At 42.8% G+C, this 15133-nt stretch overlaps 1 protein-coding gene across 9 annotated transcripts in view; it reads left to right on the plus strand.

Annotated features, from left to right (window-relative positions):
• LOC139545029 (potassium channel subfamily T member 1-like) overlaps positions 1-15133 on the plus strand; it is a 197393-nt gene that overhangs the window by 9750 nt on the left and 172510 nt on the right. For all 9 annotated transcript variants that reach the window (XR_011668982.1, XR_011668981.1, XM_071352365.1 and 6 more), the window contains exon 3: positions 665-832. Coding sequence is in view for 7 of the 9 variants with exons in the window: in XM_071352365.1 (XP_071208466.1) it covers positions 665-832 (168 nt within the window). In the remaining 2 variants the exon portion in view is untranslated. The remainder of the gene's footprint in view (positions 1-664; positions 833-15133) is intronic.

The following is a 15133-nucleotide window of genomic DNA, read 5'->3' on the forward strand; positions in this document are numbered from 1 at the left end:
TCATTGTGGATCTGTACAACTCTGTTTTGATCACTTTAAACACTCAAACACACACGCATGCATGCACACATACAAACACACACATACTCTTGCATCGACACAGATATTAACAAATCCCTTGATAAAAATGTAATTTCCTTCTCTGCTTGCTTGTCATTCCTTTCCCTTTCATTGCAATGGAATGTTACAGAATAAGAGGAGATAAAGTACATGGATGTGCTTGTTAAACCTTGCTGTCAAACATTGAGACATATCATAGTTGTACCTCTGTGCTGTCAACAACTCAAAACGTATCATATCCCACTGTGAGACTATATTCTAACCTCCTCGGTGCTCTGTCAGCAACTCAGTATGTCAGTGTCAGAGATCATATCAAAAGCTGCTTGCCAGCAATCAGAGATCGTGTCTTAAGTCATCCAACCCTACATATTTCTTATACAGTATGTCTTTCTTAGATTTCTTATACAGTATGTCTTTCTTAGATTTCTTATACAGTATGCTTTTCTTAGATTTCTTATACAGTATGCCTTTCTTAGATTTCTTATACAGTATGTCTTTCTTAGATTTCTTATACAGTATGTCTTTCTTAGATTTCTTATACAGTATGCTTTTCTTAGATTTCTTATACAGTATGTCTTTCTTAGATTTCTTTGTATATTGTCAGGTCTGACTCCACGGAGACCCTCCAGAAGAACAACAGCAGCAACAGTGGAGTTATTCTGGACATCTCAGCCCTCAAGTTGGAGGTGGACTCTGAGGTCCCTCCTCTACCGCCCCGCTACCGCTTCAGGGACCTGCTGCTGGGGGACCAGTCCTTTCAGAACGACGACAGGTAATGGTAATACACCTGCAAAGATAATATACCTGTAAAGATTATGTAATACACCTGTAAAGATTATACAATACACCTGTAAAGATGATATAATACACCTGTAAAGATTATACAATACACCTGTAATGATTATATAATACACCTGTAAAGATTGACAATACACCTGTGAAGATGATATAATACACCTGTAAAAATTATATAATCACCTGTAAAGATGCTATAATGCACCTGTAAAGATTATACAATACACCTGTAAAGATGCTATAATACATCTGGAAAGATTATATAATATAGCTGTAAAGATTATATAATACTGCCCAGGGGCACTCATTTACACTGCTGCAAGGGCCCCGGTTGCAGTGTGTGTGTGTGTGTGTGTGTGTGTGTGTGTGTGTGTGTGTGTGTGTGTGTGTGTGTGTGTGTGTGTGTGTGTGTGTGTGTGTGTGTGTGTGTGTGTGTGTGTGTGTGTGTGTGTGTGTGTGTGTGCACGTATGAGTGTTGCATGGGTGGACTGTGTGTACGGTAGTTTTTCTTCTTTGCAATTAATTGATCATAATTAGGGATGTGGCGGTCATGAAATTTTGTCAGCCGGTGATTGTCATGCAAACAGCCAGTCTCACGGTAATTTACTGTTAATTAACATAAACATGTTTAGCATCTCCTGGCTTCCACGCATAGCATACCGTAAATTACCGTGAGACTGGCTGTTTGCATGACAATCACCGGTACACTGGTGCAGACCTTTGGAACATCTACATTTTAAAAAGTATAATAAATGCCAGCCAGGTAGGCTATACTCCTGTTGTAAAGAGAAGCAATGTGCTTAATATTAGGAAAGTTGAGAAATAAATATAGTAGGTCTAGTCTATAGAAAGCTGATATAGAGGGCATCACTCTGTTTTCTCACGCAATTGCACAGCCTATAGAAATGTTGCGTAACATGAGCTCATGGGCTCTCATGAAGTGTTTGATTAGATTTTTGAATACATTTGCATTGATGTCAGAGTGATTAGAGGGACAATAGAGTGCTGAGTACCAGGCAGTTAGCAAGTTTGGTAGGCTACTAATGAACATCAGCAGCATCAGAGCTTGGAGAAGCCTAGTTACCGTGACATAACAGTCACATGGAATTTGACTGCCATCATGACTCAAGAGAAGTGGAATTGAATTCCCTCAGCCATTGTATAAATGCATTCTGCTTCACTGCTGTTATGTGGAGATGTCCTTCAAGGTGGTGCTGAAATGAACGAAACACAGTGTGGGAAGAACAGAATGGAGTTTTATGTTTATTTGGTGCAGGCAGATGTAGCTAAGTGGTTGGTGTTAAATTCTGCATTGTTTCTTAATGTGGTTACTAAGTCATTATAACACACTTTAGTACAGATGGGATGCTACCGTTTAAAAGTCATTTGAAGGGTTTGGGGTTTTCTATTAGGTGATTGTGGAGCGTTCTTCTGAGAGTACAGATGCTTTATCTTCATTTCAGAGCAGGAAAATAATCCTGCATCAACAGGAAATGTGAATTGTTATGTGGATTATAATTAATTGACATTTTTTTGTAGGGGTTGATACATTTTTCCTTAGGGCAAATCAAGTCTGTAATGTTAAATTGGATACAACAACCTTAGAAGCCTTTTTAAACCTTGGATACACTACAAGTTTGCATTTCCTGTTGTGCAAGAAAATTCCTAAAAGAACAGGGTGATCAAATTAAGATACAGCATCTGTAGCTAGCTTGTGTTCTGAGAATTTGAAAGCACTAGTGGTCTATCAACATCAGCAGCTGCCTGTCACCGTAGGAGTTCTACCTGACTGTATCGTGGGTCAGGCTCTGATTGGCTGACAGGCTGGCTGATTTGATATATTGTTGCAGTGAAGACTGAGCTTCGAGCCATATGAATACATTTTACAGTGTGAGCTACATGATTAATGACAAATGAGTTGGAATTCGGTAATAAAAACACCTTAACCCAACAAAATCAAAAGTAACCAAAGGTATTGGCATGATGTGTTGTGTATTGAAGCTCATTCGTTTGTTGACAGATATCGCCATTGGGAGAATTTAGTCTGCCAGTAGCAATTGGTTATATAAATTCTTCTTAAAAAATCAGAGCAAGAGTACATTGTTATTTCTCTATTTCTAGGGTCAACATGTCAATTCCAGTAGCACACATCTCACCCAGGAGTCCATTAACGTCTGTAGATTGTATTTCTTCTGAACATGTCCAATATCGCTGTGGACTGATTAGCTAGTACATCAACTGTATGTCTTTTTATTGCTGGAAAAAGAGTGAAATCCCTTTCTGCTGCTGCCTGAAATTTCAAGGTAAAGCGGCTTTGTGAGAGTCAATGTGACGTCTCACATCGCTCTCTGTCACTTTGTCCTCTCTTTATCCTTCCCACTTGCTCACTCCCTCTCTCTGATTCTTTTCTCTCTGTCCTTCTCTCTCAATTCAATTCAATTTAAGGGCTTTATTGACATGGGAAACATATGTTAACATTGCCAAAGCAAGTGAAGTAGATAATAAACAAAAGTGAAATAAACAATAAAAAGTAACAGTAAACATCTTCTCTCACAGAAGATCCAAAAGAATATAGACATTTCAAATGTCATGTTATGTCTATATACAGTGATGTAACGATATGCAAATAGTTAAAGAAGTAGGAAAGGGAAAATAAATAAACATTAATATGGGTATGTATTTATTATTTATTGTTATTATTTATTGTTATTATTTATTGTTATTATTTACATTGGTGTTTGTTCTTCACTGGTTGCCCTTTTCTTGTGGCAACAGGTCACAAATATTGCTGCTGTGATGACACTGTGATGTTTCACCCAGTAGATATGGGAGTTTATCAAAATTGGGTTTGTTTTCGAATTCTTTGTGGATCTGTGTAATCTGAGGGAAATATGTGTCTCTAATATGGTCATACATTTGACAGGAGGTTAGGAAGTGCAGCTCAGTTTCCACCTCATTTTGTGGGCAGTGTGCACACAGCCTATCTTCTCTTGAGAGCCAGGTCTGCCTACGGCGGCCTTTCTCAATAGCAAGGCTATGCTCACTGAGTCTGTACATAGTCAAAGTTTTCCTTAAGTTTGGGTCAGTCACAGTGGTCAAGTATTCTGCCACTGTATACTCTCTGTTTAGGGCCAAGTAGCATTCTAGTTTGCTCTGTTTTTTTGTTAATTCTTTCCAATGTGTCAAGTAATTATCTTTTTGTTTTCTCATGATTTGGTTGGGTCTAATTGTGCTGCTGTCCTGGGGCTTTGTGGGGTCTGTTTGTGTTTGTGAACAGAGCCCCAGGACCCTCTCCCTCTCTCTCGCTCTGTCTCTCCCTCTTTCTATCCCCCTGTATCTCTCTCAACCCCCCCCCCCCCTCTCTCAATATCTCCCTTCTCTCCTTATCTCTCTCTCAGCAGGAAATTGCTTTCAGTATGTTTTATATCAGCGCCGTAAAGCTGAACTCTATTCTCATTGGACAAAAGATGTAACCGACAAATGTTGGCTTAGGTTTTTTTTGCCAAACTAACAATGTCTTACTGTATATAAATTATTTGATTTCAACTAACTTATGTTTTAATTCAATTTAAACTGACGTTTCTAAATTAGTGCTGACAAACAAGTAAAATAATGAATCGAGCTAATGGCATTAGTTAATTAGATTTAAATTACAATTTTGAATTTGCTAAAAAATATATCTTTAAAAAGAAGTACATTGAGTTTCAGGCATACTTTGATTTTAATTGATGGAAACACAAAATTATGTACATTGGAATGTTTTAATTGTAACGGTTTCTCTCCTCCTCTTCGTCTGAAGAGGAGTAGGGATCGGACCAAAACGCAGCGTTGTATGAAGACATAATGAAGATTTATTAAAGCAAAGACGAACACGAAAAAACACTTGGAAAATTACAAAACAACAAAACGACGTAGACAGACCTGAACATGTGAACTTACAATAAAACAGGAAGAACGCACGAACAGGAACAGACTAACCAAACGAACGAAAACGAAACAGTCCCGTGTGGTGCGACAGACACAGACACAGGAACAATCACCCACAAACAAACAGTGAGAACAGCCTACCTTAATATGGTTCTCAATCAGAGGAAACGTCAAACACCTGCCCCTAATTGAGAACCATATCAGGCAACACATTTAACCCAACATAGAAACACATAACATAGAATGCCCACCCCAACTCACGCCCTGACCAACTAAACACATACAAAAACAAGGAAAACAGGTCAGGAACGTGACATTAATAGCATGTTCATCATGATCAACACAAAATGATCTACACCATAATGTTTTAATAGCATGTTCACCATAAACAACACACAAGTATCTACATCAGAATATTATAATAGCATGTTCACCATAAACAACACAAAAGTATCTACATCAGAATATCTTAATAGCATGTTCACCATAAACAACAAAAAATTATCTACATCAGAATATCTTAATAGCATGTTCACCATAAACATCACAAAAGTCAATGTAACATAGAACTATTAATGCTCACAATGGTTAAGTAGGCCTACTCCCTCTTATCACTGTTATTGCACAGCACAGCACACACACACACACACACACACACACACACACACACACACACACACACACACACACACACACACACACACACACACACACACACACACACACACACACACACACACACACACACGTCACACGCACACATGCCACACGCACACACACACACACACACACACACACACACACACACACACACACACACACACACACACACACACACACACACACACACACACACACACACACACACACACAGTACTGTTAATCTTCAGGCATTCTAAATGAGTGTAACTATCTCTATGGATACAAAGAACAAAGGTATGTTCTGAAAACACAAACAACAATGTTTTGTAACCATCTGTACTGTTCAGATAACTTTACACACATAGGCCTTCACACTTTCCCACCCTCCCACATCCTCTCTCTCTCACTTACTCCCGCTCTCCCACATCCTCTCTCTCCCACATTCTCTCTCTCCCACATCCTCTCTCTCCCACATCCTCTCTCTCTCTCTCACTTACTCCTGCTCTCCCACATCTTCTCTCTCTCACTTACTCCCGCTCTCCCACATGCTCTCTCTCTCACTTACTCCTGCTCTCCCACATCTTCTCTCTTTCACTTACTCCAGCTCTCCCACATCTTCTCTCTCTCACTTACTCCTGCTCTCCCACATCCTCTCTCTCTCACTTACTCCAGCTCTCCCACATCCTCTCTCTCTCTCACTTACTCCTGCTCTCCCACATCCTCTCTCTCTCTCACTTACTCCTGCTCTCCCACATCCTCTCTCTCTCACTTACTCCAGCTCTCCCACATCCTCTCTCTCTCTCTCTCTCACTTACTCCTGCTCTCCCACATCTTCTCTCTCTCACTTACTCCAGCTCTCCCACATCCTCTCTCTCTCACTTACTCCTGCTCTCCCACATCCTCTCTCACACTTACTCCCGCTCTCCCACATCTTCTCTCTCTCACTTACTCCTGCTCGCCCACATCCTCTCTCTCTCACTTACTCCTGCTCTCCCACATCCTCTCTCACACTTACTCCCGCTCTCCCACATCTTCTCTCTCTCACTTACTCCTGCTCTCCCACATCCTCTCTCTCTCTCTCACTTACTCCTGCTCTCCCACATCCTCTCTCTCTCACTTACTCCTGCTCTCCCCACATCCTCTCTCTCTCTCTCACTTACTCCTGCTCTCCCACATCCTCTCTCTCTCACTTACTCCTGCTCTCCCACATCCTCTCTCTCTCACTTACTCCTGTTCTCATGCATCCCCTCTCACACACAGTCATACACACCCCACTTTTACATATGCAGCCTACCTTTTGGAGCAACCTTATTTGAGTAGCCTATTCCTGTTCAGTTCTTCCTGTGTCATTCAAATGTGTGCATAGCCTAGTCAGTTATCAGGTAGCTAGCTAGGTAGGTAACATGATTAGCTAGCTAAACAATGTTTTCTTATATCAAACCCCAAAAATGTGTCTTGTGAGTAGTTTAAAATGGCCCGTGACATGCACATGAATCCGCGGCAGAAAGACAAATCATAGCTCCAGTAATATTGGGCATAACTGTGACAAGATTTTGGCTAGAGGAATAGAGTCTTCAGCGATGTAAAGGCACAATCATTGACTGTATCTGTGTTCCGTGTTGTGTTCTGCACTTAAAGGGATTGATGCGGAAACAGGTGCGCATAAATGGTCTCGTGCTGTGAAGAAATGGCGATTGACGTTGTCAAAACAATATACAGCGCTAAACATGTCACGCGTTAATGTGTTATTAACACTCTAACTTTGACAGTCCTATTCAAAATATTGTAGTATTTTTCCTGCTCAAATTGGACAGTGTGTTTTTTGTTGTGGGATACTGATTTCTCAGTATTTTCCTTACTGAGAGAAGATGTACATGACATATTTTCTCTTTGCCAGAGCAGTGGTCCATTTTATGTGCAGTTTTTTAAAGATTTATCAAGGTCGGATGAAAGAATGTTGATCAGAAGCTCATAGAGATTGCTTTAGAGTAATAGTGTATGCATCAGCAGATTTGTTGATATGGTGTTTCATTTTACTGCACTGAGAAAATCACATAACATATTTGACTATTAATATGTAACAGTATATTTCTCCCTTAAAGCCAGAATAACCTGAAAACACAGTGCCTCCCAATGCATACTCCTTCACGTATATTTTCCCTTGAGTGTCTCAGAAGTCACATTGTTGAAGATAATTGTAGCTGGTTGCTGGGCTACCGCAGTGTTTTCTATCCATTTAGACACCATCATTTATGGAGATCTCCATGGCAGAGTCTGTCTTCCCTAATCGCTGTCTGTGGGTTTTATGTGAGAAGCATCTTCACGCACATACAGTTTTTATAGGCTTGTCTCGAAGAACATTATCCAAAATGGAAGCACATGTAATTAGTTCATCCTCAGTGCTGATTGGTTATTTCCAAACTCCAGAGCTTAGAGCTTACAGTAAGCAGAAAATAAAACTCATTTTGGTTTTGCTATGCTCTGTGCTGATATATAGGATGTTCTGCATCCTTCACTCTCCTCCCTCTTTCTTGGTCTCTCTCCCTCTATCCTAACCCAAGCAATATTTACTGTCTTTGATTTTTAGAAAAGAGCCATTTAACATGCCGTTTGGCATGCTATCTCAATTATCTGGCATGACATAGACCAATTTATAGGGACTCGTCAGGCATTACTAATCAATCACTAACATCCAATTCTCATCCTTACATTATGAAATATAATAATTAATATTAGCGGCCGAGGCTAGTGGGTGGGAGGGGAGGGGTAGTTGTGAGGCCCATCAGGCTCTGCCAGTGCTGTCTGTCTCCCTGCCTGTCTGTCTCTGTCTGTCTGCTCCTGTCTGTCTATCTTCCTGTCTGTCTCCCTGTCTGTCTCCCCGTTTGTCTCCCTTTTTGTCTCCCTGTTTGTCTCCCCACTGTCTCCCTCCCCGTCTCCTTGTCCGTCTCCCTCCCTGTCTCCCTGTCCGTCTCAGTAGTAGGCTATGCTAGGCTAGTGGGCTCTGTCAGTGCTGTCTGTCTCCCTGATTGACTGATGTTCCCTGGTTGGCTGGTGTTGCAGGCTAGCATGGGCGTCCTCAGAAGGGATCCACTCCCTGGCTGTCATTATCTTCAGGGCTGGAAGCTAGAGATGAACAGGCACAATGAGGGCACGCATATGACAGGAGGATGGGAGGAAGGAGGGCTGACGGAGGAGAGGAAGAGAAGAGGAAGAGTGGTTGGTAGATACGACCCAAGTCAGAAATAGAAACGCCACTTGATTGAAACCCGAATGAGTAGCAGGGTGACGTTTGTGATAATTGGTTCCACCTACCTTTCTTTCCGATGAATCATTTTGTTTCCCTACCCCCTCCCTCTTTTCATGACGCTTATGGAAGCTATATGGAATGAGTGGTGGTAATTACATGCTAAATCAACCATAACTGCTCCTTTGAGGGGGAATTACATAGTTTGACTACAGACCCTGTTTTCGATAGCATGCTTAATAGAGAAATAAACATGAAGTACTTTGAAAACGCGTCACACACCATGGCAACAACAACGCAGCCAAGGACAAGAGCCTAACTGGGTTTCCATCACTGTGTTTATGGCAGGGTGTAGCAGTGATAATGATGATGGTGATGGTGATGGTGTCCTCTGAATGCTTCAAGGGCTGTATGTGCCTCAGGGAGGGTCAGTTAGAAGGGTCAACTGTTTCCTGCTTGTTTGTATCCAATGGTCCGTGTTCTGAGGATATGTGATGTGCCTGGAGTGTTGGGCTATGTTGCTGCCAAAACAAGGCACCTCTAAGCTCAGACACACACACGCTGTCAGATTCCGAGCCTGGAGTCTAGACCATAGGTAGGCTTAGTCATCATGCTAGTGTGTGGGTGGGCCACAGTTACAGCTCTCACCTATCACCCTCATCAGCACTAGAAATTGTTTTAGTTTCATTTTAAATTGACTGCACTGTACTTTACATCTGCATTGTGGAATGTACTGTAGCTCAATCAGTATGAGAATTACATTGTGTTTCTGAGATGATATTTCTACCTTTGATTTAAGGCTTTGAACACTTTCAGCACATCTCTATATTTATTAATCATCTCCTAGCTAGTTCACACATAGAAATAGATTGAAGTAGACATTGCTTTGCCTCAGCTCTAGAGTGTCTACTGTATGAATGGTTACTGTTTTATAGCCACATCTCAGATGATACTAATTGTCGTGGTTATCAAGCAGCACGGTCTCACGAGGCCCGTCCTCGTGGGATCTGCAGCTGAAGGTAGACTTCTGGGATGAGATAAAAGAGAATCATCAGCGGAGACCTCTCTGTTATAACATCTTTCCCTCATTTCGTTGTATTAGGTAATTATTGGAGCAGCAATTTCACCCTCAGACGTTTGTTTGTCTGGCCAAATTAATTAGCTGCCATTGGTGTAGGCTGGAGCCCTCTGGTTGTCAGGCTGAATCAGCTGCTGTAATGACTTGGACATAAGGAGCTCATCAGAGGAAAGACTAAGGAGCACAAGAAAACACAGCAATGTAACCAGACCTGGGTTCAAGTACTATTCAAAATTATTTTCAAATACTTTAGCTGTGCTTGATTGAGTTTGCCTGGCATCTTATGAAAGCAATAGAGTAGACGGAAAACTGTGAACCCAGTCTATCTGCAGGCTAAAACAAACACCCAGAGTATAAGATTTAAAATAGTATGAACCTGTCTGGTCGTCACCTTGAAGGTTGCTGTGGAGACGGTAATAGGTTAGGGGAAATAGTAAATGGTTTCTGTGAGAGATGGCAGCAGGATCATTCTGCTCTCTCTCCTCTCTGTGCAGGCAGGTGGAATGGATTGAAAAGGACCTCATGGCTAGTGTTTCGACTTGTCTGAAAATAAATATTTTTTGTATATGTGTTCATCCCACTGGGCACAGACGTCAATTCAACATCTTTTCCTTGTTGGTTCAACCAGCGTGTGCCCAGTGGGATGTCTCTGCTGTCTGTTACAACTTCTGTCTTAGGCTTCATATCCCCCAATAGTGTAATTATTGTAGCATATTACAACCATCTTTCATTTGCCTGTGAATAAGGCTGGCAGGTGAAATAATAAGCTGAAATGCCTTTGCACAGTCTAAATCACTGCCATGTTGTTTTGCTTGTTTGATTTCCCCCGTTAAGGCAATTATGTGAATTGAATATTCTAATTTTAATAATGACATAGCAAAAACAGGTTTTGTAAAAATAAAGAAAGAAAATGAAATATCACGGTTACATATGCATTCTGACCCTTTACTCAGTACTTTGTTGAACCCGCTTTGGTAGAGATTACAGATTTGAGTCTTCTTGGGTATGACGCTACAAGTTTGGCACACCTGTATTAGGGGAGTTTCTCTCATTCCTCTCTGCAGATCTCTGCAGATCTCAAGCTCTGTCAGGTTGGATGCGGAGTGTTGCTGCACAGCTATTTTCAGGTCTCTCCAGAGATGTTCGATCGGGTTCAAGTCCGGGCTCTGGCTGGGCTACTCAAGGACATTCAGAGACTCATCCCGAGCTATTCCTGCATTGTCTTGGTTGTGTGCTTAGGGCCATTGACCTGTTGGAAGATGAACCTTCGCCCCAATCTGAGGTCCTGAGTGCTCTAGAGCAGGTTTTCATCAAAGATCTCTCTGTACTTTGCTCTGTTCTTTCCTTCGATCCTGACTAGTGTCCCAGTCCATGCCTCTGAAAAAAATCCACACAGCATGATGTTGCCACCACCATGCTTCACCGTAGGGATGGTGCCAAGTTTCCTCCAGATGGGGCATTCAGTGTAAAGAGTTCAATCTTGGTTTCATCAGACCAGAGAATCTTGTTTCTCATGGTCTGGGAGTCTTTAGTTGGCTTTTGGCAATCTCCAAGCGGACTGTCATGTGCCTTTTACTGAGGAGTGGCTTCTGTCTGGTCACTCTACCATATAGGCCTGATTGATGGAGTGCTGCAGAGATGGTTGTCCTTCTGGAAGGTTCTCTCATCTCCACAGAGGAACTAGAGCACCGACAGAGATGGTGCCGACGGAGATGGCAGCATCGCGACTAGCTCTTAGGAAACGATGTACTATTTATTACATTTTTAGCTCAGGAAATGTTTTGTGTCATTACATACAGCTGGGAAGAACTATTGGATATTAGAGCGGCGGTAACTCACCAGAAATCCTAGCATAACGACCAGGAATACGACTTCCCTGGAGCAGATCCTTTGTTCACTCTCCCCAGAGAAATGTAACTTATTCCAGAGGCCGACCCAAAACATCTCCGGCGGAGGAGAGGCACTCGAGGCGGCCTGCTGGTTCGACTTAGGAGGCGCGCACACCACCCACCGCTTCCGAGTATATTACTCGCTAATGTTCAGTTTTTGTATAATAAAGTCGATGAGCTTAGAGCAAGGATTTCTGGAAAGCATATATCCTGAGGCTACATTTGTTGTTGCTGGGGACTTTAACAAAGAAAATTTGAGGACTAGGCTGCCACAGTTCTATCAACATATTGTCTGTACTGCTCGCGCTGCTAAGACTCTTGACCATTGCTATTCAAACTTCCGGAATGCTTCCCCCTCCCTCCTTTTTGCAAATCTGACCACGACTCCATCTTGCTCCTCCATTCCTATAGGCAGAAACTCAAACAGGAAGTACCCGTGCTAAGAACTATTCAACCCTGATCTGACCAATCAGAACCCACGCCTCAGGATTGTTTTGATCACGTGGAATGGGATATGTTCCGGGGTAGCTTGCGAAAAAATCTAGACGCATACACAGATACGGTGACTGAGTTTATAAGGAGATGTAGTACCCACTGTGACTATTAAAACCTACCGTAACCAAAAACAGTGAATAGATGGTAGCATTAGTGCAAAACTGAAAGCACAAACCACCGCATTTAACCATGGCAAGTTGACTGGGAATATGGCAGAATATAAACAGTGTAGTTATTCACTCCGCAAGGCAATCAAACAAGCTAAATGTCAGTATAGAGATAAAGTGGAGTCGCAATTCAACGGCTCAGACATGAGACGTATGTGGCAGGAACTACAGACAATCACGGACTACAAAAGGAAAACCAGCCACGTCTCCGAGACCGACGTCTTGCTTCCGGATAAGCTAAACACATTCTTCGCACGCTTTGAGGATAACACAGTGCCACCGATGTGGCCCGCTACCAAAGACTGTGTGCTCTCCTTCTCCGTGGCCGATGTGAGTAAAATATTTAAACTCGTTAACCCTCGCAAGGCTGACGGCCCTGACGGCATCGCTAGCCACATCCTCAGAGCATGCCCAGACCAGCTGGCTGGTGTGTTTACGGGCATATTCAATCTCTCCCTATCCCAGTCTGCTGTCCTCACATGCTGCAAGATGGCCACCATTGTTCCTGTACCCAAGAAGGCAAAGTTAACTGAACTTAATGACTATCGCTCCGTAGCACTTACCTCTGTCATCATGAAGTGGGTCTAGGTTGGCAGGTAAGGTAGTGGTGAAATGATCCTTGACTAGTCTCTCAAAGCTTTGACAACCTAGACCCACTTAAATTTTCTTACCGCCCCAATAGATCCACAGACGATGCAATCGCCATCACTCTTCACATTATCCCATCCGGACAAGAGGAATACCTATGTAAGAAGGCTGTTTATTGACTATAGCTCAGGATTCAACACCATATTACCCTCCAAGCTCATCATTAAGCTCGAGGCCCTGGGTCTGAACCCCGCCCTGTGCAACTGGGTCCTGGACTTCCTGACGGGCCGCCTCCAGGTGATGAAGGTAGGAAAGATCACCTCCACTCCGCTGATCCTCAACACTGCGGCCCCACATGGGTGCGTGCTCAGACCCCTCCTGTACTCCCTGTTCACCCATGACTGTGTGGCCAAGCACGCCTCCAACTCAATCATCAAGTTTGCAGACGACACAACAGTAGTAGGCTTGATTACCAACGATAACGAGACAGCCAATAGGGAGGAGGTGAGGGCCCTGGGAGTGTGGTGCCTGGAAAACAACCTCTCACTCAACGTCAACAAAACAAAGGAGATGATCGTGGACTTCAGGAAACAACAGAGGGTGCATCCCCCTATCTACATTGATGGGAACACAATGGAGAAGGTGGAAAGCTTCAAGTTCCTTGGTGTACACATCACTGACAAACTGAAATGGACCACCCACACAGACAGTGTGGTTAAGAAGCCGCAACAGAGTCTCTTCAACCTCAGGAGGCTAAAGAAATTTGGCATGTCACATAAAACCCTCACAAACTTTTACAGATGCACAATTGAAAGCATCCTGTCGGGCTATATCACCGGCTGGTACTGCAACTGCACCGCCCGCAACTGCATGGCTCTCCAGAGGGTGGTGTGGTCTGCCCAACGCATTACCGGGGGCAAAGTACCTGCCCTCCAGGACACCGACAGCACCCGATGTCACAGGAAGGCCAACAAGTTCATCAAGGACATCAACCACCCGAGCCACTGCCTGTTCACCCCGCTATCATCCAGAAGGCGAGGTCAGTACAGGTGCATCAAAGCTGGGACCGAGAGACTGAAAAACAGCTTCTATCTCAAGGCCATCAGACTGTTAAACAGCCATCACTAGCACACTAGAGACTGCTGCCTATATGCATAGACTAGAAATCACTGACCACGTTAAGGAATGGAACACTAGTCACTTTTAAAAAGATTACATATCTGGCATTACTCATCTCATATGTATATACTGTATTCTATACTATTCTACCTGTATCTTAGTCACTTAATAATATTTACATATCTTGCATTACTCATCTCATATGTATACACTGTATTCTATACTATTCTACGTTATCTTAGTCCGTTCCGCTCTGATATCGCTCATCCATATATGTATATAGTCTTAATTCATTCCTACTTAGATTTGTGTGTATTCAGTGTATGTTGTGTAATTTGTTAGATATTACTTGTTAGATATTTGTCGGGAAGCAAGTTCAGGGAGTGAATCATTTAATAAATCAGGGAAAACATAATACAAAAAACATGAACAACGCACAGACATGAAACTGAAACAGAGTCAGAGTCAATAACACTTGAGGAAAGAACCAAGGGGAGTGACAGATATAGGGAAGATAATCGAGGAGGTGATGGAGTCCAGGTGAGTGTCATGAGGCGCAGGTGCACGAGACGATGGTGACAGGGGTGCGGGATAATCAGCAGCCTGATGACCTAGAGGCCGGAGAGGGAGTATACGTGACAATATTACTGCACTGTCGGAGCTAGAATAACAAGCATTTTGCTACACCCTCAATAACATCTACTAATCACATGTATGTGACCAATACAATTTGATTTGATTTTGAGCTCTGTCAGAGTGACCATTGGGTTCTTGGTCACCTCCCTCACCAAGGCCCTTCTCCGCCAATTGCTCAGTTTGGCCGGGCAGACAGCTCTAGGAAGAGTCTTGGTGATTACAAACTTCTTCCATTTAAGAATGATGGAGGCCACTGTGTTCTTGGGGACCTTCAAAGCTGCAGACATTTTTTGGTACCCTTCCCCAGATCTGTGCCTCGACACAATTCTCTCTTGGAGCTCTACGGACAATTCCTTCGACCTCATGGCTTGGTTTTTGCTCTGACATGCACTGTAAACTGTGGGACCTTATATAGACAAGTGTGTGCCTTTCCAAATCATGTCCAACCAATTGAATTTACCACATGTGTACTCCAATCAAGTTGTTAAAACAT

The sequence above is a fragment of the Salvelinus alpinus genome, chromosome 19, assembly GCF_045679555.1.
Source record: "Salvelinus alpinus chromosome 19, SLU_Salpinus.1, whole genome shotgun sequence".
Classification (NCBI taxonomy): Eukaryota; Metazoa; Chordata; class Actinopteri; order Salmoniformes; family Salmonidae; genus Salvelinus; species Salvelinus alpinus.